We start from the raw sequence: 26,514 nt of genomic DNA on the forward strand, positions 1-26,514 counted from the left end.
TATAACTTGGGTTAGGGATGCTTACATGTCGGATAAAACAGGTATCTAAGCACATGTACATGTACTGCATCACAGTGGCGAGATATGATATGACTGTTGCCATTACCATTAGGCATCTACAGTAGGGTGTAGTAAGTGGACAGTGTATATCTCTGACATAATGACGTTCAGTTCATCATGGTCGTTGAGGTTGACAAAGATATAACAGTCCGGTATGCATTATTAAGTAGACATTAATCAATGAGACTGTCGGTTTAGACAGGTTCCCCATTTCTGCTTTATGACGAAAAACCAAACACAGCCAAGGACAATTACTAAGAATATCACAAGAATCACAATCACTGCGATTACTGTTTCTGCCATGGTATGTGTTTATCCTGTACCTCTGGAATCTGAAAAAATAAAACGTATCTTCTTTCAGCATACAGTAGATACAGATCGGGCACAAAATGTAAAAAATGTCTCAGAAGGCGACATCGAGGATGATGCTGGACTCGAGTAAGCGAGTGAGCATGAGCATCTATCTACGTAATTGGGATACGATAACATGTGTCAACCAAGTCAGCGAGCCTGACCACCCGATCCCGTTAGTCGCCTCTTACGACAAGCATGAGGTACTGAAGATCAACTCTAACCCGGATCTTCACGGGTTTGCTGTACTCAAAGCGGTCGGAGCCGCTGTACCTAAACAAAGACTTCATGCTGAGATAAACACGGACAGTGGAGTAGCCTTGACTGACAGTGATAAAGAATCGTCATGCCGAACACGAAGGACAGTGGAATAGCCTTGACTGACAGTGATATAGAATCGTCATGCCGAACACGAAGGACAGTGGAATAGCCTTGATTGACAGTGATATAGAATCGTCATGCCGAACACGAAGGAAAGTGGAGTAGCCTTGACTGACAGTGATATAGAATCGTCATGCCGAACACGAAGGACAGTGGAATAGCCTTGACTGACAGTGATAAAGAATCGTCATGCCGAACACGAAGGACAGTGGAATAGCCTTGATTGACAGTGATATAGAATCGTCATGCCGAACACGAAGGACAGTGGAGTAGCCTTGACTGACAGTGATATAGAATCGTCATGCCGAACACGAAGCACAGTGGAGTAGCCTTGACTAAATGTGATATAGAATCGCCATGCCGAACACGAAGGACAGTGGAGTAGCCTTGATTGACAGTGATATAGAATCGTCATGCCGAACACGAAGGACAGTGGAGTAGCCTTGACTGACAGTGATATAGAATCGTCATGCCAAACACGAAGGACGGTGGAATAGCCTTGACTGACAGTGATATAGAATCGTCATGCCGAACACGAAGGACAGTGGAGTAGCCTTGACTGACAGTGATATAGAATCGTCATGCCAAACACGAAGGATAGGTGTGTATTGTTGCTCACAATTTCAGTCACGTGATTGTCTAACCAGCCTCAGCTGCTATCATATTTATGGAATGTTGATCATAGGTGGCATCAAACACAATATATATATATGTACATAACGCAACATAAGGACGCACATGCGTACATATTGAACATTTACACCAAAGTTAAACAATAAGACAAAACTATAAATCTGGCTATTATTGTCCAGCTGAGCCAACCGACTCAAGAAACATCGAAAGTTACCTTGTTATGAAGTTTGAAGTTGTGACGAGCTACATGTATCTGTCTTTACAGTAACTTCTTTCAGATTCCTTGGCTCCTAAAATTCAAAAATAAAAATTTGGTAAGAAAAGATCAGAAGAGAAATTCGTCCCGGTGCCCGTGCTAATTATTAAACCCCACATATAAGGTCGAGTGATGTTTACCATCCTACCCACTAATCGGTGATAAATATAATTAATTCAACATTTACGAGCACATCGATACAAAACTTCAACATTGCCTCTGATTTATTTTGTCGCGGCTCTATCTTTCATTTGGCCTGTTACTAAACAATCACTGTTTCATTAAAACTAATACACTTTTAATCAAATATTTTAACATATAAAGGATGGTAATGGTGATCCTGTACATCAAGGGGATTAACATGTATAACCATCCGCCATGCTGCCATGATCCAGTACATCAAAGGGATTAACATGTATAACCATTCGCCATGCCGCCATGATCCTGTACATCAAGGGGATTAACATGTATAACCATCCGCCATGCCAGCCTGTGAGTGAGTGAGTGAGTGAGTGAGTGAGTGAGTTGGGTTTAACGCCGCGTTTAGCAATATTCCAGCAATATCACGGCGGGCCAACTTTTCACAAACAGATTTACACAACGCCTCACAAAAGTATATCGAGGTTTCCTGAAGGGTAAACAAATATGGCCGTATATCATTTGTCAACATAATATACCTGGGGCTGTTCACTCAGATATAGTACCTCAATCATCAGCGCCAGAGAATAATTAGTTTAACTATCGATTATGCAGCTCAGAATAGTCGCCTAACACAAGCATACTTCTACAAAACTACTATTGAGTTCCGATTGATCTAGAAAGTGTTTTATGTAATATGTATATAATCTGTTCAAATACTGAAATCATCTTACATCAGACATCAGTATGGTATTTCTACCTAACATATCCTATTTAAGTTCGGAATTTAACCACCTTTCCCCTGGAATAATGCATTAATGGTGTAATAATATCCATTCCATCGCGTTGTTTCGTTTTGGATCTTTGAACCGCTTGCAGCCAGTCTCGTGGTGAACATGTTCGCACTGGTTTTATCGACAAGCCACCTTTAACGAGCTGAAATATTGCTTGGGACAAAACAGCTACTCTACAGGAATTGTAACAAAGCTCTCACCTTAGGGTTTTGGTATAGCAAGGTGCCAAACATCGGACTGTATCAGTAGTCTTTTCCCTTTCCATTTTATATATAGTATATATAAATAGTCCTGACAGTAGCTATAAAAATAGACATGACATAATTGTTCAGTCAACACAGTCAGACGAATGCACAGACACACATTACATGGAAGTAAATTGAATGTAGAGGGTGCGGTGAAGCATGTTCATGTGTGTGCAAGAAGGCACAATACCAACTTGTTAAAAGGTGATAAACCTCTGCTTTCAGTACCAGGCACTTTATTACCGTCGTACCGGCTCGGGTAACACTACTACAAAGAGGCGTACATCAAACCGTATTACCCTCGAGAGAAGCATACAACTTATAACAATACCACTGATTGGTGAGAACTGTTTGCTACACCAAGAATGCCAATACCAGGACATTCCAACTGCATGTAGTGACCGTGGCTTCTTGCTACGTCCTCGAGTCGTCCAGGTATGTAAAAATTATCATGAAAATACTTCAGTAAAGTATTAAGTTTGCTTTTGGATTGTTTGTTCGATTGTTTGCCCAGTAACGAAAGCCACGAGGCAATTTGCATGGTTTTAATACAGCCTCAGGGTAGGGAGTGTTCATATTGCATCCCTATGTAGTTGGGTGGTTTGTTGTATAACGCCGCACAAAATAATATTACAGCTTTATGGCGGCGGTACGTAAATGATCGAGTCGGGACCAGACAATCCAGTGATTAACAGCATGAACATCGATCTACGCAATTGGGATACGGTGACATGTGTCAACCAAGTGTTCAAGCCTGACCACCCGATCCCGTTATTCGCCGCTTACCACAAGCATGGGTTGCTGAAGACCAATTCTAGACCGGATCTTCAAGAGGTCTTAATTATAAATACGATCTTTGTGAACGATGTTTTGACAATACTCTATCAAGTAAATGTGTACCTTGTGTACGGCATGGACAGTACTGCAAATATCTCCATCTAGGGTCGATTGTTACTGTGGTGAGAATATATCATATATTGGTGTAAATAATGGGTTTGAACAAGCCTCTGGAAGGCCGATGCACCTCATGCCAGGTGAAAAAAGCGATGTTTCTGTTTACCATTTAAACAGATTAATGTTTGATTAACTTACCTTTTTGTATCATAATACAGACGTGAGGGTATTTCCCTTTACAGTCCGTCTCCTCTGTGTCTGTTTCTTATAGTTTCTTGTGAATATATGTAAATGGAAGTAAATCTCACTACAGGCTGTTTTTTGTATTTGTGTTAATGTTTATTCAGGAAATATGACATAAAGGTGTGTCATTGAATATTTAATTTATTTTACAAAGTGATATATACATCGCTTCAAGTCCCCAGATCACAGAGTACATCACCTGGACATTCATCGAAATTGATCAAATGGTTTTAGTTCTTATCCCGATTATCTTATTAGATCTGAAGATGAAATGTATTAAGATGCTTATAGGGACTCGGGCTTGTGGAATGGAGAATATTAGAATCACAAGATTGCTGCAATGTGACATATTTTCCACTTAGGAATAAAAAAGAAAATGTGCTAAAATCGGACCACTCTCCGATTCTGACGATACCATAACGAGTTCTTCTCAAGCTGTGTTTATATACATATGTTTCATCACATATTAACTAATCATATTCACCGATTCTTTATAATGCACTCGGGGGAACAATGAGATCTCTGCTTTCAGATATCGGCTGTTATGAGTGCCATCAGTGATACTATGCATGGTTAGATCCTAGTAGTTGTGGTAATGAACTGTCTGTCTAATGCAGATGTGTATATATGTTATATCCCCTCATTTGTTGTTCCTGTTCAAGAAGATGGTCCTTCCAATGCACTGAGGACATCTTCGGGAAGATACTGCTTCAGACACTCCAGCGTGTACGTCCACAATTCCTCCTGGAACTTTTCATTCCTGAAATGTTGAAGTTATTCTTTCCGTTACTGGAAAAAGGTTTGGGGGGATAACAGGTACTGCATCTACTATAGGTTAGGAGCGTTTTGTGAAAACGGTAACCAATCTTTACCTGGCATCACTGGACATGAAAGCTGGCTTACAATCAACGAGACAGACACCACTCAATCCCTTCTTTTCGGGATTTACTGCAGCGTCTACCATAGTTACCGACCCTTGGAAAGGAGTCCGCAATATTCCTAAAAATAAGCAATCAGAAGAATCAAGAAACTGATGTGTAAAGGGTTTACCCGAGCATGTTTTGAGAGACAAGAACAGGATTTCAGTTAAGTCGCGGCGTGTAAGCTCAATGTGAAAGTATAACGATGTGCATGCACAAGAACGTTGGCACTATAAAGTTTAAAGACATGTTTTTAGGGGCGACCTAAAAGACTAGTAAAGAAGCGTGGAAAGGGACCAAAATCTACCAGTCTACGTTTGGGAGCCACGACCAAGGGTCGACACTCGCAACATTCTAACAGTGTCTAAAATCTGGTCTACATGTCCATTATGGATACTATATGGGGAGAATGTTGCTGTCGTGACCCGGTTGGGGAGCACGTGTCCATATGCATTTCTTGAAAGCGTGGAACTATGCTCACTTCATTGATCGCTGGTTTGCCTGTCCAATTCATTCTAAAGGCGTGCTTTACGGGGGTGACATAAATGACTATCCAGTCCGTGCATCTTGGTGATTGTTACACTTACGTAAAGTAGACACGGCCCCAAGGAAAAAGGAATACAGTCGTCGCTTCTGATAGTGCCTCCCTATCTCTGTGTTGACTACACCCGGATGAAATGACATCACTGTCAGTTGTTGTCCATGCTGACGACGTAGAAGGCTGAACATGTGCTGTATCTGAAAGTTGAAAGACATTATTGTCACTTATAAAATATATAAATGCACCACAGTCAGTCTGGGAAGGATCGTCAGTTAGGCTAAGGGTCCGTGTCACCTTTACATGCGGCCCTGAAAGCGAATGGACTTCTCACAGGAAGCGTTGCCTTGTCAAACCACCGGGCACATTTCAGAGACAGCGTAGCCGTCTTTATACCCCAGGGTGTCAAAAGGAATGTGTTCCTAACAGTACACCCACGTACGTACACTCCCTGTGTCAGTAAAGAGACTGGGAAGAAGAACAACGGGGGAGTCGCACGACTTGATGCATGGGATACAAACATGATATTTCGTAAGCGAAGTCCATATATTTGTCGCATTTTCTTCCTACATTTTGTCAATCACATTAGGGTCAAAAGGGACAGATAATTCAATGATGTAATCACTTCATTTGTGGCTTCAAAAACGACATGACCAGGTTTGTTGGCTTGGCTACGGCTCAAGAATGACTGACTGACTGAGTTTGGTTTTACGCCGCTTTTAGCAATATTCCAGCAACATCACGGCGGGGGACACCAGAAATGGGCTTCACACATTGTACCCATGTGGGGATTCGAACCCGGGCCTTCGGCGTGACGAGCCAACGCTTTAACCATTAGGCTACCCCACCGCCCCTACGGCTCAAGATATATACGGACCTGTTCCAGAGAATTCTATTTATTTCGAACCATGGATGGACATCTGAGTCAAAACCACAAGCATGGTGGAGATGGTAATAATAGGATCCAGCCACGCCATCGTCACCGCAGATACTATGTCTGTGCTAACTCTGGGCATCCACTGGCATGTGTTTAGCAGTCTCGTTTAATGCATTACATAATAGGCATTTCATTCTTACACGACATTGACGTAAAATCACACATTGACGGTTGTAAGTGTGAAGCGACTAGTCCTCAGCAGCAAATAGAAAAAAAACCTTCTGTTTCACTTTTCAGACCAGCAGGGTTACCCTTCTCAACAGACTGCACGTAAAGTCGATGCAGCGGTTGTTTAAAGAGCCTTCCCTTGACAGCCATCAACATTATCAGCATTTACATTGTGATTCTGCTCAACGCCCTTGGTTGTTTTTGATGGCTGTAGAAAGCCTTGTTTTGTCTTGAGTTTTGGCATGCCCCACTAGGGCATCATCCAACAATTATACCACTAGGGTGTGTTATGTCCATTGTTCCGGCAGGTTGATTTTCTGCGTATCAACCTTCTGTCTGCACGTGCAGAGGTTGATATGTGGATAACGACCTGGTCGGTGCAGGAAACGCACGAGCAACAAGCAATTGTACGAGTCCATGCGGCGCCCTCGTGGTATAAGCAGGTTAGCACCCCCCCTCTGCGGGTGATATGGATTCAACGCTCTCGCCTGACGGCTCGAGCGTTGACATCCATATCACCCTTGAGGAGGGTGCTAACCTATACATACATGTGTGCTAAAATGAAGAGCCACCACGTTCATTAAAACACACCATCCCATTAGAATTGATAAAATGATTGATGGAAGAGCGAGGGTGCTGAGCTCCATTGTCTGAAATTAAATTTCTTGTGAGTTTTCTAATACAATTATGATTTCTTGTTTCTGCCAATCAACAATGGCAAAAGAATATGAGAGGAGGGGCACAGCAGAAGTATTTGGGGCTTTAACTTCGATACGAGCGTTCAGCTCAGATTTTCTAAAGTCAGTGCCCAATTGCGTAGATCGATGCTCATGCTGTTGATCACTGGATCTGCATCTCATTTCTCCCTGACATACCATGCCAATATCAGTGGAGTACTTTCAGGCACTTACCTGATATAACTTTGAGCTACCATAGTAACGCACTTTGTCAAAGTCTGATGGGTTCTGTGCTTGTGCCTTGTCCAAGTCAAATCTGGCGAACTTGTGAGCCGCACTGGACGTGAAAATAATTCTGCAGTCTTCTCCCGAGGTCTTCATGATAGGCAGCAGATGGGCGACAATCAGGAAGTGAGTCAGGTAGTTCACCTGCGATGACAAACACTAGGTTTGATGTAGACGGAATAGTCAAGGAGATAATGAATCAGCGTCTAACGTATCAACAATCAGATTTACGATCTGAAACTTCAGCGGGGAAGCGTTTTACCCACAGTGATACTTTTGTGAATATTATACAGTAAACATTTTAAAATAACTGTAATATATATAATTCATAATTTAGAAGGATGGAATAATTTATTACCATTGGAGCAACCAATATAATTAGACATGCAAGTGAATTAATTGCATGTGTCGCAGGTTCAGCACTCTTATTGTCCGAGACAAATATTAGGAGACGGAGTGGTTTTAAAAGCTGTTTATTTGCCTGTAATTAGAAACATCAACTATATGAAAGGTTGATATCTGTCTGCCGTCGTCCGAGGCTGACAGGTGACAACAGAAGGTGAGTTCAAATTGTCCTAACAGACAATAGATAAAATAATGGTTTAAGTAAAATAGGCAACATATTTATAACCACACGTGCTGTGCATGGTAGTAGCACGTTATCATGAAATGAACAGTCACAGATATGGCGCTAGGTCAGTGATCCGTGAAATACAGTGATCTTTACTGATATGAAATATACATGAATTATATACAATGTATGCCTTTCACACACTCTCTTACGTGCTATAATAGTGCAATGTTTAAGTTAGTAATAGCGATGAGCGGGATATTTACATTATACGCGACCAATACGTAGATTTACTAACTTTATGATTACATTGTGGGATTGGTAATTAAGTAACATGGTAGGTATAATTATTATACTAGCAACTAAAGGTAGATGTAAAATGAACATATAGGGAGAGTGCTTACCTGTAATTAGAAACATCAACAATATGAAAAGTTGATATCTGTCTGCCGTCGTCTGAGGCTGACAGGTGACAATAGAAGGTGAGTTCAATTGTCCTGACGTCACAGGCAAAAGCTCGTGAATTACCTGTGCGTCAGATACAGGTAGCACGTACAACTCCTCATTATTTGATAGTTGAGAGGCAGCCGTAGGACAGAAGAAAGAAGAAATACGGCTGCCGGCGACACATGATACGTGTATTCATTATGATAGATTATTATCATTAGTGACAGGCGTACATGCCGAAAACACCAGCTCTAACTTTGGAACAAATAATGTATCTTAGTAATTAAATACAAGCATGATTTAAATACCACCAGGAAGCACTTTCTTATAGGCTGGACGTTCACCAGCTCTTGCCAATAGATTCATTTGAATCTGTTGCCTGTAAATGCATTTGATTGTGAATACACGCATATTTTAAAATAATACCAGGAATCGCATATTCACGTACATATTCTTGCCTAATAAACGTCGTATTTACCTGGAACTGCAGCTCATATCCATCTTCAGTGATTTCTGAAGCCACAAAGATCACGTTGCCTCACAGTTTGATGCAGACATCGTGCGTGTGTGTGTGCATACGTGCGCGCGTGCATGTGTGTGAATGCGTGCATACGTGAGTGTGTAGAACCGAGGGGATGAGGCAATCCGGGCGGGATAAGGTCATTATCACATCCTCATCCATCAAGCTGACACAACGTGACATAACATTTTTTGTTTCAAACATTCCATTTGAACATAATATATATGTATCTATGCTATACATTACATGGAGTTATGCACTACATATATTGTAACGTTATCAACACTGTCAATTCTATAACGTTATCAGAAACTGTGTTAAATGATAACATTATTACGCTTACAGAAAACTGAATTAATGCAATTGCTATACGTGTGGCTGATCCCTTGTCAGGGATTATACGTACCTCTGTCAACTGCTGCGAGGCCAGCATTACACAACAAAACCTGGAGTTTCCGCCCGGAAGACTTGAATGCCTCTATAAAGTCCATCGTTGATTTCAGCGAAGCCAGGTCCAACTGCATGAACTCTACCGGGAGTTTGGCTCCATTTATATGTCCTTGCCTCAAGTTTACCGTCAGCTTTGATTTGTTCATAATCTTCATTCATCTTTTTGATTGCCTTTGATTCATAACAATATCCATGGTCGAACATCGATAACATTCACACTATACAAATCAAAGAACCTTTGTAAAAACGCCGCAGAGGGCACTATTAGATCAAAATAATACGGTGACCCTTACAACAGCAGCGGTACATGAAGATATTCAAGCGCAATGATGAGGATATAATTAATCATAATGTATGATCGGGTCAGATACTGAAATTTTCAGCTTTAGAATCGTTATTGTCATGAGGATTTTAATTTTATCACGAAAGAAAAATCGAACATTAGAACTTAGAAAGATTTATACAAATATGACATAAAGTAAGCATTTAATTGTTTTACATATTTTTATTTTGTGATTGCCAGGCAACTTACATCAGTGGCTCTTTGTTCGGATCGACAGGCTATTATGACGGTAGCCCCCATCATCGCTATATCGTCATATGAGCAGAAATATTCTCATGCACGACGATAAACCCAATTTCACCTCACCTCATCGCTATATGTTTTGCAGCTTCGTAGCCAATCCCTAGAAAGAATATGTATCACCTGTTATGAATAACTACTCATTATTTGTTAAATAGAAGCTATTGTAATGGTTGCACTATTGACCAGCATGCATACATACATACGTACGTATGGAAACTGAGGATTGCTTCCTTCGCTCGTGTCAATGATATTACGTCAGCCATCGTACCGGCAGCAGACGATAACACTCAAAGGGAAACAACTCTATTCACATTTACGCGGCTTTTGTGGTATATCGTGTGAGTATGGCAATAGCTGAGGGTCAGACTATGCACTCACAACGTAAACTGCTAAATATCAACAGACAAAACAGTGTCGTCAGTGCAAACGAAACTCTGTAACACATGTACCAGCTATACTCTGTATGTACCATTTGTTACACCATACACTACTGACTTGCCTGACAGTAAACTATAATGAAACACATACCGGTATTGCCACCCGTTACAACAACGATCCTCTCTCTCGGTAGCGACACGACGGGGAAACTTGGTGAAGATCCCATGGCTGATATTCACAGCTATTATCGTTCCACGATGATATTATAACAGCGTCTCACTTTCTTGAGTTACAAATCACTATATGAGCCAGTCCGCCTCTATCTGCTCCGTGCGAGGTCTGCTGAGTCAAATGTGTTGAGTCATACTCATCCACAGACATATATCAGCAGGAATATTGATGATGATTTCCACTTAAATTACGTACATAAAGCTCCATCCCTTCAAGTGTTCAAGCGTAACCCCAAAACACACCTTTTCAGTCGATATAAACAGTAACTCTCTCCAAGCTCATATTTACTACAATACTGAGCATGCCCCTTTGTGGTATGGAGTATTGCGCAGTATAAGTACCCTTATTATTATTATTATTATGATGATGATGCCGTTTCGTGTCACTGACCAGTAACGTCAAGTTACATTGCATTTATAATGCTTAGGGAGTTCGGGGAATACATTCCATGGAAGTATTGAAAACATTACACATGATCGTGAGATCTGAAGCGAGCGTACCCCGATCTAACAGGCGAGGTGGCGGCGTGGGTGTTGTGTATGATGATAGATTAAAAATGCGTCGTCTGACTGATGTTAGACACTTTGATTCATTCGAGTTTCTACCGATTCAGTTCGTAACTGAAAATCAGTGTGTAAATTTTATAGTGCTTTACAGGCCACCAAATTCTGGAAACATATTCTTTGATGATTTCTCGGCACTTTTGGATACACTGAACACAGTTAATGGAAAACTGTTAGTGTGTGGGGATTTCAATTTTCACATTGACAATCCTGAAGATGCTAACGCAAAACGTCTGCTCTATATCCTGGATACCCATGGTCTCATGTCAGAGTCAAGAAAAGATCGAGGAATGCTGTCACGTACCGGAAATGGAAAACGTTGACATTAAGTCTCTCGGTGAAGATATATCAACAGCATGTGTCAGTTACCAAGGCATGTCTGTTTCTGACGCTGTGGACATGTACGATTCACTGCTCCGACAGCTAGCAGACCAACATGCACCTGTCAAAACCTGTACCATCACAACCCATCCTGAGTCTCCATGGTATAATGATAACATCCGTGCTGCAAAGAGACAGAGGCGGAAGCTGACATAGATGAATGAAGCTGGAAAAAGGTCAGGTGCCTGTACACGTATAAGAGACTGAGCGGTGATATTATTATTATTATTATTATGAAAAGAATACAGTCTTGATTCCTATTGAAAACATTACAAAACAAGATCGTGAACAAACTCCGTTTGGTGATTAGATAAAAACAGCTGTACACGTATAAGAAACTGGCCTAAGAAACAAACTCCGTTTGGTGATTAGATAAAAACAGCTGCGAAAACTATATGTATGTGGATGACTGCAAATCACCGATGACACAAGGTGTTCTCCAATAGGGTAAGCATGTACCCCAAAGTGGAATTATTTTTGCCTGACGCCGCACAGCAACAACCATACCCTGCGACGGCGGCCAGCAAACAAACCAGACAATCAAGTGATCCAATGGACCGGAAAATCCCGTTACATAATGAATCGTATAAATCCAGCTTGGGTCAATGCAGGTAGCAAAAGTTCTGCAAGTCCCCATGGTCTCTAGCATGGTGATCGACCTTCAGTTGCTGGTGACCTCTAGCCCGTTTCTATATTGTATTGTCTATACCATTTGTCTAATTGTAAAAGTTACTTGCAAGTTTTAATTCTCTGTGATAATCTAGTTATTTACCGTCCTTTGTCGACAGGTTTTAATGTAATTTAATTGTGTTTATTGTTAATGTATAACTTTTTAAGTCACAATATGACTGAAATATTGCCGATGTGACTATAAATAAAACTCACTCACTCATATAACTGAATCATGACGTCTGTGCAAAAGCAAGAGATCCCGATACCCGTATGTGAAGAGAAATGTTTGGAAATTAGATTTGTTTCAAACGCATTGGGAGTCAGCCTTAATGTATCGTACCAAACATTTATTTTCTGGTTGAATCAGCATACTTATGAGCTTATGATGAATCTTGTGGACTTACTTCCACCGTCAGAAATGTAATAGCTGAATTAAATATGGTATGTCAGTGCAAATAGTACCCAGTCTCGTCTCTCCTCTAGTTACATAAGTTATATGCTCTTCAAAAAGTAGAGGAACTTCATTTTTAATTTACGATTGAAAAAATTGGTAGATATGTCAGAGTCAATCAATGTTGATATGACAATAATGAATGTTTAGAGAGTGCATCACCACTTGCACTTCCTTGTGACCATGTTTATTTGTTTGTACACTAATCGCTCTAGAAAGATGATTGGTGTATGGCATGAAATTTGCATGGGTACAATTGTTCACGTTCAAACAAAAAATACGGCTAGAAACCAACACTAACATCTGTGTGATGCAAGATGATTGTCAAACTTTATGGTCTACAGTGATTTATCGACCTTCTTGAAAACCGTCAAAATCAAGAATGACACCCCATGCACGTGTATGAGGCTACTGCATTCTGCATTCGTTGTGTTAAGGGGTGTTGATAAAAAAGAAATGGTGGTGATTTCATAAGATGTCTGTCCTTGAATAACGCTTATACTTCCTATCCAAATTAAATAATTATTAAATAAACAGGTTTCCCTACTTTTTTAAGAGTCTGGTCTTAATTACGCTCTTGTATTGGGTCACATAGATGTGCTGTGTTAGGCAGGCACTCTCGGGTTCTCTTGAGTTTAATATGAGGAACAAAGAATGATTAAAGTGATCAGAATACAAACTATAGTTACATGTAGTGTGTGTAACGTATCAATTACGACATCCCTACTGGTGTAACATTTAACGGCACTTAACGACATTAAACATGCCTTACGAACCACATTGTGTTTGTCACAGTGTGTGAATGTTTCAGAACGTAGCTGTGTGTGATAATTTAAGCCATGTACTATGAGTTTGTCGCAAAATGTATCTGTATGTAGCTTGTGGTCTAAGTGAGTGAGTGAGTTTGGTTTTACGCCGCTTTTAGCAATATTCCAGCAATATCACGGCGGGGGGACACCAGAAATGGGCTTCACACATTGTACCGATGTGGGGAATCGAACTCGGGTCTTCGGTGTGACGAGCGTATGCTTTAACCACTAGGCTACCCCACCGCCCCTTGTGGTCTAAGGCACTATGATAGTGTTGCAGAATATAGCGTGTGATTTACAGTATGTTTGTGTTACAAAATGTGACATGTGAATTGAGGTACTGTGGTTGTGTAACAGGACAAAAGCATGTGAATATAAGTTCAATGGTCCTGTTACAAAATGTAGCATGTGCATCATAATGTTGTGGTTGTGTAAAAAATTGTAGGATGTGAGTTATTACTCTACAGTTGGGTTACATAATAAAACATGTGAACTACAGTGCCGTGGCTGTGTTGCAGAATGTGCTCTTGTTCACGTGCTCTTGCCAATAGACTCATTTACCCCGGAAATGCATTTGATTGTGTATACACGCATAGTTTAGATTAGTACCAGGAATCGCATATGCTAGACAAGTTCACGTACATGTTATTGCCAGTAAACGTTGTATTCACTGGAACTGCAGCTCATACCCATCGTCAGTGATTTCTGAAGTGATCAGAACATCAAGTTGCCTCACTCTTCGAGAGAGAGAGAGAGAGAGAGAGAGAGAGAGAGAGAGAGAGAGAGAGAGAGAGAACGAGAACGAGAGAGAGAACGAGAACGAGAGAGAGAGAGAACGAGAGAGAGAGAGAGAACGAGAGAGAGAGAGAGACAGAGACACACAGAGAGAGAGAACGAGAGAAAGAGACGCAATCCAGGATGGGTTACGATCAGCGTCATTAATATTGAATTAGTGCAATTGCTATACATGTGGCTGATCCCTTGTCAGGGATTGTACGTATCTCTGTCAACTGCTGCCAGACCAGCATTACACAACAAAACCTGGAGTTTCCGCCCGGAAGACTTGAATGCCTCTATAAAGTCCATCGTTGATTTCAGCGAAGCTAGATCCAACTGCATGAATTCTACCGGGAGTTTGGCTTCATATATATGTCCTGCCTCCAGTTTACCGTCAGCTTTCATTTGTTCATAATCTCCATCCATCAAGCTGACACAACGTGACATAGCATGTTTTGTTTCAAACATTCAATTTGAACATAATATATATGTATCTATGCTATACATTACATGGAGTTATGCACTACATATATTGACCCCTAATCTACCCAGGGTAATACGCTGAATATACTGTGCTGTGCATAGTTGTGTATCCAGTATCTGACCTCTTCAACTTGGCCCTGGCTATGACGAATATCCACATGTCACGCTGCATGTATCCAGTTTTTTACCTCTTGGACTTTGGCCCCGGCTATGACGCATATTCACATGTCACGCTGCATGTATACAATGTGTAGCACAAACAACGTTAATTTATTGGTAGTTTGTCAATACTGTAACGTTATCAGAAACTGTGTTAAATGATAACATTATTACGCTTACAGAAAACTGAATTAATGCAATTGCTATACGTGTGGCTGATCCCTTGTCAGGGATTGTACGTACCTCTGTCAACTGCTGCCAGACCAGCATTACACAACAAAACCTGGAGTTTCCGCCCGGAAGACTTGAATGCCTCTATAAATTCCATCGAAGCTAACGAAGCTAGGTCCAACTGCATGAATTCTACCGGGAGTTTGGCTTCATTTATATGTCCCTCCTCCAGTTTACCGTCAGCTTTCATTTGTTCATAATTTTTATTCATCCTTCATACAAAATGTAGCATGTGAACTATAGTGCAGTGGTTGTGGTACAAAATGTAGCATGTGAACTGTTGTGTCGTGGTTGTGGTACAAAATGTAGCATTTGAACTATAGTGTCGTGGTTGTGGTACAAAATCTAGCATGTGAACTATAGTGTCGTGGTTGTGGTACAAAATGTAGCATTTGAACTATAGCGCAGTGGTAGTGGTACAAAAAGTAGAATGTGAACTATTGTGTCGTGGTTGTGGTATAAAATGTTGCATGTGAACTAGTGTACAGTGGTTGTGGTATAAAATGTAGCATGTGAACTATTGTGTCGTGGTTGTGGTACAAAATGTAGCATGTGAACTATAGTGTCGTGGTTGTGGTACAAAATGTAGCATTTGAACTATAGCGCAGTGGTTGTGGTACAAAAAGTAGAATGTGAACTATTGTGTCGTGGTTGTGGTATAAAATGTGCCATGTGAACTATTGTGTCGTGGTTGTGGTACAAAATCTTGCATGTGAACTATTGTGCCGTGGTTGTGGTACAAAATGTAGAATGTGAACTATTGTGTCGTGGTTGTGGTAGAAAATGTGGCATGTGAACTAGTGTACAGTGGTTGTGGTACAAAATGTAGAATGTGAACTATTGTGTCGTGGTTGTGGTACAAAATGTTGCATGTGAACTATTGTGTCGTGGTTGTGGTACAAAATGTTGCATGTGAACTATTGTGTCGTGGTTGTGGTACAAAATGTTGCATGTGAACTATTGTGTCGTGGTTGTGGTACAAAATGTTGCATGTGAACTATAGTGCAGTGGTTGTGGTACAAAATGTGGCATGTGAACTATTGTGTCGTGGTTGTGGTACAAAATGTTGCATGTGAACTATTGTGCAGTTGTTGTGGTACAAAATGTGGCATGTGAACTATTGTACAGTGGTTGTGGTATAAAATGTGGCATGTGAACTATTGTACAGTGGTTGTGGTATAAAATGTTGCATGTGAACTATTGTGTCGTGGTTGTGATATAAAATGTTGCATGTGAACTATTGTGTCGTGGTTGTGGTACAAAATGTTGCATGTGAACTATTGTGTCGTGGTTGTGGTACAAAATGTTGCATGTGAACTATTGTGCCATGGTTGTGGTACAAAATGTTGCATGTGAACTATTGTGTCGTTGTTGTGGTACAAAATGTTGCATGTGAACTATTGTGTCGTGGTTGTGGTACAAAATGTTGCATGTGAACTATTGTGTCGTGGTTGTGGTACAAAATGTTGCATGTGAACTATTGTGCCATGGTTGTGGTACAAAATGTTGCATGTGAACTATTGTGTCGTGGTTGTGATACAAAATGTTGCATGTGAACTATTGTGTCGTGGTTGTGGTACAAAATGTAGAATGTGAACTATTGTGCAGTTGTTGTGGTGCAAAATGTGGCATGTGAACTATTGTACAGTGGTTGTGGTACAAAATGTTGCATGTGAACTATTGTGTCGTGGTTGTGATACAAAATGTTGCATGTGAACTATTGTGTCGTGGTTGTGGTACAAAATGTAGAATGTGAACTATTGTGCAGTTGTTGTGGTGCAAAATGTTGCATGTGAACTATTGTACAGTGGTTGTGGTACAAAATGTTGCATGTGAACTATTGTGTCGTGGTTGTGATACAAAATGTTGCATGTGAACTATTGTGTCGTGGTTGTGGTACAAAATGTAGAATGTGAACTATTGTGCAGTTGTTGTGGTGCAAAATGTTGCATGTGAACTATTGTACAGTGGTTGTGGTACAAAATGTTGCATGTGAACTATTGTACAGTGGTTGTGGTATAAAATGTGGCATGTGAACTATTGTGTCGTGGTTGTGGTACAAAATGTGGCATGTGAACTATTGTGTCGTGGTTGTGGTACAAAATGTAGATTGTGAACTATTGTGTCGTGGTTGTGGTACAAAATGTTGCATGTGAACTATGTGGAGTAACACGTTTCACAGGATAGAAGGGATAGCTCCAGTACATACTAATACCACAGATTGGCGAGAACTGCTTGTTACACCAAGAATACCAATACCAGGATCTTGATGAACTGTGACTGTGTGAAACAAGGCATACATATGCCACATTGTACATGTGTGTGTGTTTGTGTGTCTCTTCCAACTACGTGTACTGACCGTGGCTTGTTGCTACTTCCAGATACGTAGAAATAAGTAAGAAAATACTTCAGTTAATTATTAAGTTTGTTTTATTATTGTTTGTTTGGTCGTTTGCACAGAAACAAGTAAGAAAATAGCACACAAGGCATTATTTGTTTGGTCGTTTGTTTGAATAGCGGCAGGGTGACGAGTGTGCATATCTCCTCCCTAAATAGTTGGGTGGTCTGTTGTTTAACGCCGCACTCAATAATATTACAGCTTTATGGCGGCGGTACGTACATAAACGAGTCTAGACAAGACAATCCAGTAAACAACAGCATGTGCATCACATGTGCATGGGATAGGGTGACATTTTGTCAACCAAGTCAGTGAGTCTGACCACCCGATCCCATTAGTCGCCTCTTACGACGATCATGGGTTGCTGAAGACCAATTCTAACCCGGATCTTCACGGTTTCTTAATTATAAATACGATCTTTGTTAAATACATTTTGGCAATACGTTATAGAATAAATGTGTACCATCTCGCAATACGTCATGGACAGTACTGTAAACTATTCCATTTGGGGACAAAATGTTACTGTGGCGAGAATAGACCATATTATATACGTGAAAATATAAGGTTTTGAAAAATTCTCTGGAAAAAGGCCCATGGATCTCATGCCAGTTGAAAATAGCGATATTTCTCTAATGGATATAGACAGATACTAAATGCTGTCCTTGTCACTGTTGACGTTCAGATTACTTGTCATCGTCTACAACGTGCATGAATGTGCATCAGATCTAACATCAGCATGTGTCGGCGTAGGTCCCTGTATGATCACAAATGATAGAAGCATATCACTTCAAAATTTAAATGCGAAAATCATTACTTCTTCGAATATTCACCTTCCCCAAAACATCGAAAAATCATGTTTAAAGTCATTCTAGATGTTTGTGATTGTTGTGTTCTTTTGGTATTGCAGAACAGACTAATTATAAAAATGAAAATATATTAAACCATACATAAGCAAATCAAAAAGATGCCAGAAGTTGTCTCGAACTGTACCTTTTGTATTATAATATTTCATTTTACAGTCAATATTCCTGTGTGCAAGTTTCTAATAGTTGCCTGTGATGTAATTTGCTATTGTACATATTCTTGGAGAGAGGTTTTATGTGTTGTAAGAACTCGTCCTAGATCGTTTTCAGTTTGTGAATAAAATGTGTAAACAGAAGTAAATCACACTACAGATGTTTAATGTTGTTAACAGGCCAGAACACCGGTGTCATGTCATATTGTAGGGGTCTCAATAATCATGAGCATGGGTATATCCAACTACTCAGACAAGAGAATATCAAAATCACAATCTCGGTGCGATGTCACATAGTTTCCATTTAGGAATACAAAAGAAAATGTGCTAAAATCGGTCCACTCTCCGATTCTGACGATACCATAATGAATTCTTCTCAAGCTATGCTTATATACATATGTTTCATCACATGTTGACTAATCATATTCACCGATTCTTTATAATCTCAGATCTCTGCGTTTAGATCTCGGCTGTTATGAGTGCCATTAGTGATAATATGCATGGTTATATCCCAGTAAATGTGGTAATGGACTGACTGTCTCATGCAGAAGTGTATATATCTTATATCTCCTGATTTGTTGTTCCTGTTCAAGAAGATGGTCCTTCCAATGCACTGAGGACATCTTCGGGAAGATACTGCTTCAGACACTCCAGCGTGTACGTCCACAATTCCTCCTGGAACTTTTCATTCCTGAAATGTTGAAGTAATTCTATCCGTTACTGGAAAACGGTTTGGGGGGATAAAGAGTATTGCACCCACTATAGGTTACGAGCATTTCGAGAAAACGGAAACCAATCTTTACCTGGCATCACTGGACATTGAAGCTGGCTTACAATCAACGAGATAGACACCATTCAACCCCTTCTTCGCGGGATTCACTGCAGCGTCTACCAAAGTTACCGCCCCTTGGAAAGGAGTCCGAAATATTCCTGCAAATAACCGATCAGACAAATCAACAACTGGGAGACTGAGGTGTAAAGAGTTTACCCGACAATCTTTTGAGAGACAAGAACAGGATTCCATTTATATCGCTGCGTGTAAGCTGAATGTGAGTGTAAAAGAAAGTTTACAGTATCGTTTTGGATTTTTTGCGATTCGTTAACTTGTTTCGCCGTTTGTTCCCGGAAAGGATAGGTCTGTACGTGTGTGACATGGCTCGGCATGGTTACTAGTATATAAAAACATTTTAATTTTTGTGAATTTTTATGTAATATTTTGCGGTGTATAGTTTCTTTTGAGCACTAGTTTACGTTTCCTGAAGGTGTGGAAATATGCTCAATTCATTGGTTTGCCAGTGTCCAATTCATTCTAAAGGCGTGTTTTACGAGGGCGATGTAAATGACTATCCAGTCCGTGCATCTTGGTGACTGCTACACTTACTTAAAGTAGACATGGCCGAGAGGAAAAAGGAATACAGTCGTCGCTTCTGATAGTGCCTCCCCAACTCTGTGTTGACTCCACCTGGATGATATGACATCACTGCGACTTGTTGTCCATGCTGACGACGTAGAAGGCTGAACATGTGCTGGATCTGAAAGTCAGAGACATCATTGCCTCATTATTCTTATCATTAGTTACTAGTAAAATAAGTAAATGCACCACAGTCAGTCTGGTTAGGTTAATCAGTTAGGCTAAGGGCCCTTGTCACCTTTACATGCGGCCCTGAAAGCGAATGGGACTTCTCACAGGAAGCGTTGCCTTGTCAAACTACCGGGACCATTTCAGAGACAGCATAGCCGTCTTTATAACCCAGGGTGTCAAAAGGGCTGTGTTCCTATTAAACCCGTGTACTCTCCCAATGTCAGTAAAAGGAAAGGGTTGGGAGGTAGAAACAACAGGGAGTCGCAGGACTTGATGAAAGGGATGCAAACAAGATATTTCGTAAGCGAAGTCCATATATGTCGCATGTTCTTCCCAAATTTGGCAAACACATTAGGTACAAAAGGGACAGATATTTCAAGGATATAATCACTTTATCCATGTTATAAAAAACGGCAAGGTTAGATTTGTTAGCTTGGATACGGCTCAAGATATATATGGGCCTATTCCAGAGAATTCAAGCATGGCGGAGATGGTAATAATTGGATAGAGCCACACCATCATGTCACTGAAAATACTATGTCTGTGCTAACTCTGGGCATCCACTGACAAGATGTTGGACAGTATCACTAAATCATTATACTAGCCATTTCATTCTTACGTTTTGACGTATGTACATTGACGGTTACCAGTCCTCAGCAGCAATAGAAAAACGGGTGTTTCACTTTTCAGTTCACTATATTTTTGCTTGCTTGTTTGACACTTCTTTCTGTAGCGTCCAGAAGTCAGAACCTTGTGATTCTATCCAACATCGTTGACTCTTTGGCGTGGCTGTGGAATGCCTTGTTTTCATCGTGACTTTTAACAGAATTGACAAATATCAACGATTGAAGGAAGAGCGAGGGTGGTGGATGAATGTTCTTGTGAGGGTGCCAATGCAATGATAATTTCATGTTTCGTCCAAACAACAGCACCAAACGAATATGAGGACGGGCATAGGTGTCTGTAGCTTTGAATTTGATACGAGCGTTCAGCTCTGAAACTGGCTGATCCTCCTTATTCTGTCTTACCACGTTCCAGATGAAAAGTGTTGCATTTGTCGAGTTCGAAGGACAAGTCGATGTCATTGGGGGAAAAATCGACAAGGAAAAGCTGATTTTTTTCAGTGTAAATTCTCTATTGGCAAGCAGTTGAAGGCCATCAGTGTAAATGAGATGAGTTTACAAGTGTTGGGGATCTGTGCTGAGGAGGTCCGGAACGATGAGCCTCCTCATGGCTAAGCACACATAACAGCTCAACGGATTTAGTAACTGACAGAAAAGCAAAGGACTAAATGAATCGCCCTGACATATTCCTCTTCTAATGGAAATAAGTTCTAAAGTCAGAACTTGCCTTAAGAATATGGAGTATTACACCATGGAGTACTTTCAGGTACCTACCTGATATAACTTTGAGTTGCCATAGTAACGCAATTTGTCAAAATCTGATGGGTTCTGTGCTTGTGCCTTGTCCAAGTCAAATCTGGCGAACTTGTGAGCCAAACTTGACGTGAAAACAATTCTGCAGTCTTCTCCCGAGTTCTTCATGATAGGCAGCAGATGGGCGACAATCAGGAAGTGAGTCAGGTAGTTCACCTGCGATGACAAACACAAGGTTTGATGTAGATGGAATAGTCAAGGAGATAAATTGATAATGAATCAGTGTTTAACGTATCAAGAATGACATTGACGTTCTGAAACTTCAGCGGGGAAGCGTTTTACCTACGGTGATAGTTTTGTGAATGTTGTACAGTAAACATTTTTGAAATATCTGTAAAATATATAATTAGAAGGATGGAATAATTACAACTGGAGCAATATATTAGACATGCAAGTGGAGTTATCGCATGATATGTGTATTCATGTTAATAGGGTCACTGGTGACAGGCGTACATTTCAGCTTCGCCTACCTTTGGAACAAATAATGTATTATAATAATTAAATACAAGCATGATTTAAAATACCACCAATAAGCGCTTTCGTTCCAGTCGAATGTTCACATGTTCTTGCCAATACGACTCATTTGATTGACGAATATGTGAATGCGAGCACTTATATTAGACAATTTCACGTACATATTCTTGCCAATAAACGTTGTATTTACCTGGAACTGCATCTCATACCCATCGTCAGTGATTTCTGAAACACAATGGATCAAGTTGCCTCATATTTCGATACAGTCACCGTGCGTGCGTGCGTGCGTGCGTATGTATGCGTGCGTGAGTGTATAGAACTCGAAGGGAAGGCGGGTTAAGGTCAGCCTCTCATTTTATTCCTCAATCAACCTGACACACCCTGACATTTCATTTCAAACATCTCATTTGCACCACTTGATATTTATCTATGTTATACATTACATGGATCTATGCATTACATAGTGCGTAGTGGTGTGTCCAGTATTTGACCTCTTGGACTTTGGCCCCAGATATGCCGAATACCCACATGTCACGCCGCATGTTAGACTAAGGCTTAGTCTCTGAATATATATAATTTTGATAGTAACAAACAAGCCCATTTATATTGAAAAGGAGCCCTAGGGAGACCAGAACCTGGGGAAATCTAGACTTGTTTCGTTTAGGGCTTTAGCACTACAGGGAAGGCTAGGCTGTAGGGAAAAATAATGTGGTTCAGGGACTGTGAGACAGACTAGCCGCATGTATACAACGTGTAGGACAAACACAGTTAATTTGTTGGTAGTTTGTCAATAATGTAAACTTTGTTGAAGGATAACATTATTAGGCTTACAGAAAAATTAATTAATGCAATTAATTTCATACACATGCGGCTGATCCCTTGTCAAGAAGTGTACGCACCTCTCTCAACTGCTGCCAGACCAGCATTACACAACAGAACCTGGAGTTTCCGCCCGGAAGCCTTGAATGCCTCTATAAAGTCCATCGTTGATTTCAGCGAAGCCAGGTCCAGCTGCATGAACTCTACCGGGAGTTTGGCTTCATTTATATGTCCTGCCTCTAATTTACCGTCAGCTTTGATTTGTTCATAATCTTCATTCATCCTTTTGATTGCCTTTGATTGATAAAAATATCCATTGTAGAACATCGATAAAATTCGTACAATACATATGAATCAATCTTTGGTAAAACGCAGCACTGGGCAGCATTCCATATATAACATAGCAATTGTATTCCATATACATAGCAACTATGAAATTCCATATATACAATACATATGAAGCATTCCATATATAACATAGCAACTAAACATTCCATATATAACATAGCAACTATGACAGCATTCCATATATAACATAGCAACTATGACAGCATTCCATATATAACATAGCAACTATGACAACGGTAACGGTATATTAAGATATTTAAACGTAATCATCATGAGTTTATAGTTAATCATTATAATGTATCGTCGGGTTGGGTGCTGAAATTCTCAGTTTTGGAATCTTTATTGTGATGATGTTTAAATTTTTATCACAAAATAATCGAAAATTATCACGAAAACTGTATACAAATATGACATAAAGTAAACATTTAATTGTTTTACACATTTATATTTTATGATTACCAGGCAACTTACATCAGTGGCTCTTTGTTCGGATCGACAGGCAATTATGACGGTAGCCCCCATCATCGCTATATGTTTTGCAGCTTCATAGCCAATCCCTAGAAAGAATATGTATCACCTGTTATGAATAACTCACCAGTTATTGTTAAATAGAGGCCTCATAAATCACTACATCTAGAAGTTAATGAAATGGATGCACTATTAACCAACAAAACTTGCTTGAGTCGTCCAAAAATTGAGTGACGTCGCCACTGCTGAAATACTACTATGACACCGAGCTGCATGGCGAGGAAAACATCCTTATTCGAGGAGTGACCTTATTACTCCGAACTAATGTGGATTATGTGTACACGTAATATTGTGTTCATATCTGAGAACGTAGTAAAAAGTATACAGGTGTAGACACAATATTACATCAATATATGTTACAGTGTGTCTCAGTTTGAAACTGAGGCTTGCTGGCTTCTCCACTGCAGGTGATTAATTTTCAAGTCAGCCATCGCACCGGCAGCAGACTATACACTCAAAGGGAAACACCTCTATTCACAGTCACACGGCTTTTGTTACAGGAGTATTATAGATAAGACGGTCTCTTCTAAATGTGGCCGTTGCAATTTGGAGACGACTGAACATATTTAACATTAACTAATTACATGCCCTGGGAATAACAACATAAGACAAAATCTCAAAAGTGCTGTACTTGAGGTTGATGATATATTTTCTTTAGAAACAGTTTTGGGCCCCAATATCATGTATGAGTCTTGCAACGGGCAGTTTTAGATTTTGTCTAGTCATCTGGAAAATATGATGTAATCTAGACAGGCTCTCAAATGACTTAGACAGATTTAGTTCTGTGATTTTAAATCGTTTTAACGCTCTGTCATCTTAACCTACTGCTTTTTTAATGAATGAGTATTTCTTGCTTCAGAAGTGGAAGTGATGACTTAAAGATTTTTAATCTGTAACACGAAGCAGAGGTTATTCGATGTATACGTCTAGCCAAATAAATATTGATAGTGTTGTCGTTTCTTTTATGTTATCTAAACGATTCCTTTTGGCGATGTAATAACCAGTGATTTATATTAAGTCAAGTCAATGTCTTGGGCGCAAATAGGCCCCTTACCGGCCCACGTCGCCCTAAAACTATAAAACCAACGAACACGACTTTTGTAGGCTAGATGTGCAAGTTTGTCAATAGCTGCACGTCACTCAACACACTCACAACAGTTACTGCTAGATATAAATAGACAGAACGGAATCGTCATTGTATACGAAACACTATAACACATATACCATCTATACTCTGTGTGTACCATTTGTTTCACTATACATGTGTACACTACTGACTTGCCTGATAGTAAACTATTATCAAACACATACCGGTATTGCCACCCGTTACAATAACGATCCTCTCTCTCGGTAACGACACCACGGGGAAACTTGGTGAAGATCCCATGTCTGATATTCACAGCTATTATTGTTCCACGATGATATTATAACTGCGTCTCACTTTCTTGAGTAACAACCTAGTATGCCTCTATCTGCTCAATACGAGCTCTCCTGGGTCACAAGGTTGCAAAATGTGTTGAGTCATGCTCACCCACAGACACGATAACAGCTAGAACATTCTTTGCTGAGGCCGTCTCGTGTCATTGACCAGTAACTTACAGTGACATTGCGTCGATAATGCGTAGGGTGGGGGGGATTCCATTCCACGGAAGAATTGAATGCATTATATATGATCGTGAGCGAGCTGTTGACATAGATAAAATTAGAATGAAGTAGAAAATAGGTCAGGGAGCCGTTGTACAAAGCAACCTCAGCGCTACGCCAGTCGTAAGTCTATGTAAAGGTATGGGAGTTACGAATAAATTAACACTAAGATCACTTTGTACAACGGCTCCTAGGTGCTAATACACATATAAAAGACCGAACAAAAGAATACACATTTATGTCAGTCTTTACTGTCCCAAGAAACAAACTCCGTTTGGTGCCAGGATAAAAACAGCTGTAGAAATTCATGTAATGGATCACTGAAGATCACTGAAGATCACTTGTGACACCAGTAGGATAAGTTTTCACGCCCTGCCCCGCAATATGTACCCAAAAGTGGAAGTATTTTTGTCTGACGCCGTACAACAACAACCACACCCTGCGACGTCGGCCTGCAAACAAACCAGACCATCAAGTGATCAATAGACCGAAAAAAAACGTTATATAATTGAATCATGACCTCGATGACCATAAGTAAAGATAAACGTTTGGAAATCAGACCACCATTAAAATACATTGGGTGTCAGCCTTACACTGTATCGGATCAAACATTTCTTTTGTATTTGAGTCAGGATACCAAGATATACTTATAAGCTTATGATAAATCTGGGGATAGATGTGCAGTGCGCGTATCAAGGCAGGCCTGTCGTTTGTGTTACATACGCCTGTATGTGATTATATACGTGTGAGCTGGGTAGTATCGCATATTGGGAATGAATGTATGTTGGAAACCTTGGCATGCCATTCGCCTGATGCAACCGGGACACATCACTGACTGGAACGTCTCTGTATCCAACGACAGTTAAGAAGTGGGTTCTCTTGAGTGTAATATGAGGAAGAAAGAATGATAAATGTGATCAGACTACAAAATGTAGATGCGGTGAATGTTTCAGAACGTAGCTGTGTGTGATATGTGATTATACGTACTAGGAGTTTGTCGCAAAATGTAGCTATATATGCAGCATGTGATCTAGGGCACTA

General features: G+C 40.2%; 2 protein-coding genes and 1 long non-coding RNA gene across 3 annotated transcripts; all 3 read right to left on the reverse strand.

The window, feature by feature from the left end:
* Positions 1-359: 359 nt before the first annotated feature.
* On the reverse strand, positions 360-2,883 carry LOC124269454. Its single transcript, XR_006896516.1, has 3 exons — positions 2,814-2,883; positions 1,640-1,715; positions 360-392 (listed from the first exon to the last, which is right to left on the reverse strand). It is a non-coding gene; the product is annotated as an uncharacterized LOC124269454 (long non-coding RNA).
* A 1,240-nt stretch (positions 2,884-4,123) lies between these two features.
* Positions 4,124-10,755, reverse strand: LOC124269488 (dehydrogenase/reductase SDR family member on chromosome X-like). Its single transcript, XM_046704502.1, is given in 10 exon segments — positions 4,124-4,755; positions 4,868-4,994; positions 5,503-5,653; positions 7,470-7,664; positions 9,017-9,051; positions 9,465-9,630; positions 9,632-9,679; positions 10,041-10,100; positions 10,169-10,194; positions 10,623-10,755. Coding segments are annotated over 10 exon segments (987 nt in total). The 5' UTR covers positions 10,699-10,755; the 3' UTR covers positions 4,124-4,652.
* A 7,728-nt stretch (positions 10,756-18,483) lies between these two features.
* LOC124269487 (retinol dehydrogenase 14-like) lies at positions 18,484-25,489 on the reverse strand. Its single transcript, XM_046704501.1, has 8 exons — positions 25,141-25,489; positions 23,773-23,858; positions 23,034-23,247; positions 22,325-22,359; positions 21,622-21,816; positions 20,024-20,174; positions 19,446-19,572; positions 18,484-19,333 (listed from the first exon to the last, which is right to left on the reverse strand). Exons 1-8 carry the CDS (start codon positions 25,214-25,216, stop codon positions 19,231-19,233), a joined length of 987 nt encoding a protein of 328 aa, XP_046560457.1. The 5' UTR covers positions 25,217-25,489; the 3' UTR covers positions 18,484-19,230.
* Positions 25,490-26,514: the final 1,025 nt, after the last annotated feature.

Source organism: Haliotis rubra, unplaced genomic scaffold (genome assembly GCF_003918875.1).
Source record: "Haliotis rubra isolate DU_JTF1 unplaced genomic scaffold, ASM391887v1 Scf145, whole genome shotgun sequence".
Taxonomy (NCBI): Eukaryota; Metazoa; Mollusca; class Gastropoda; order Lepetellida; family Haliotidae; genus Haliotis; species Haliotis rubra.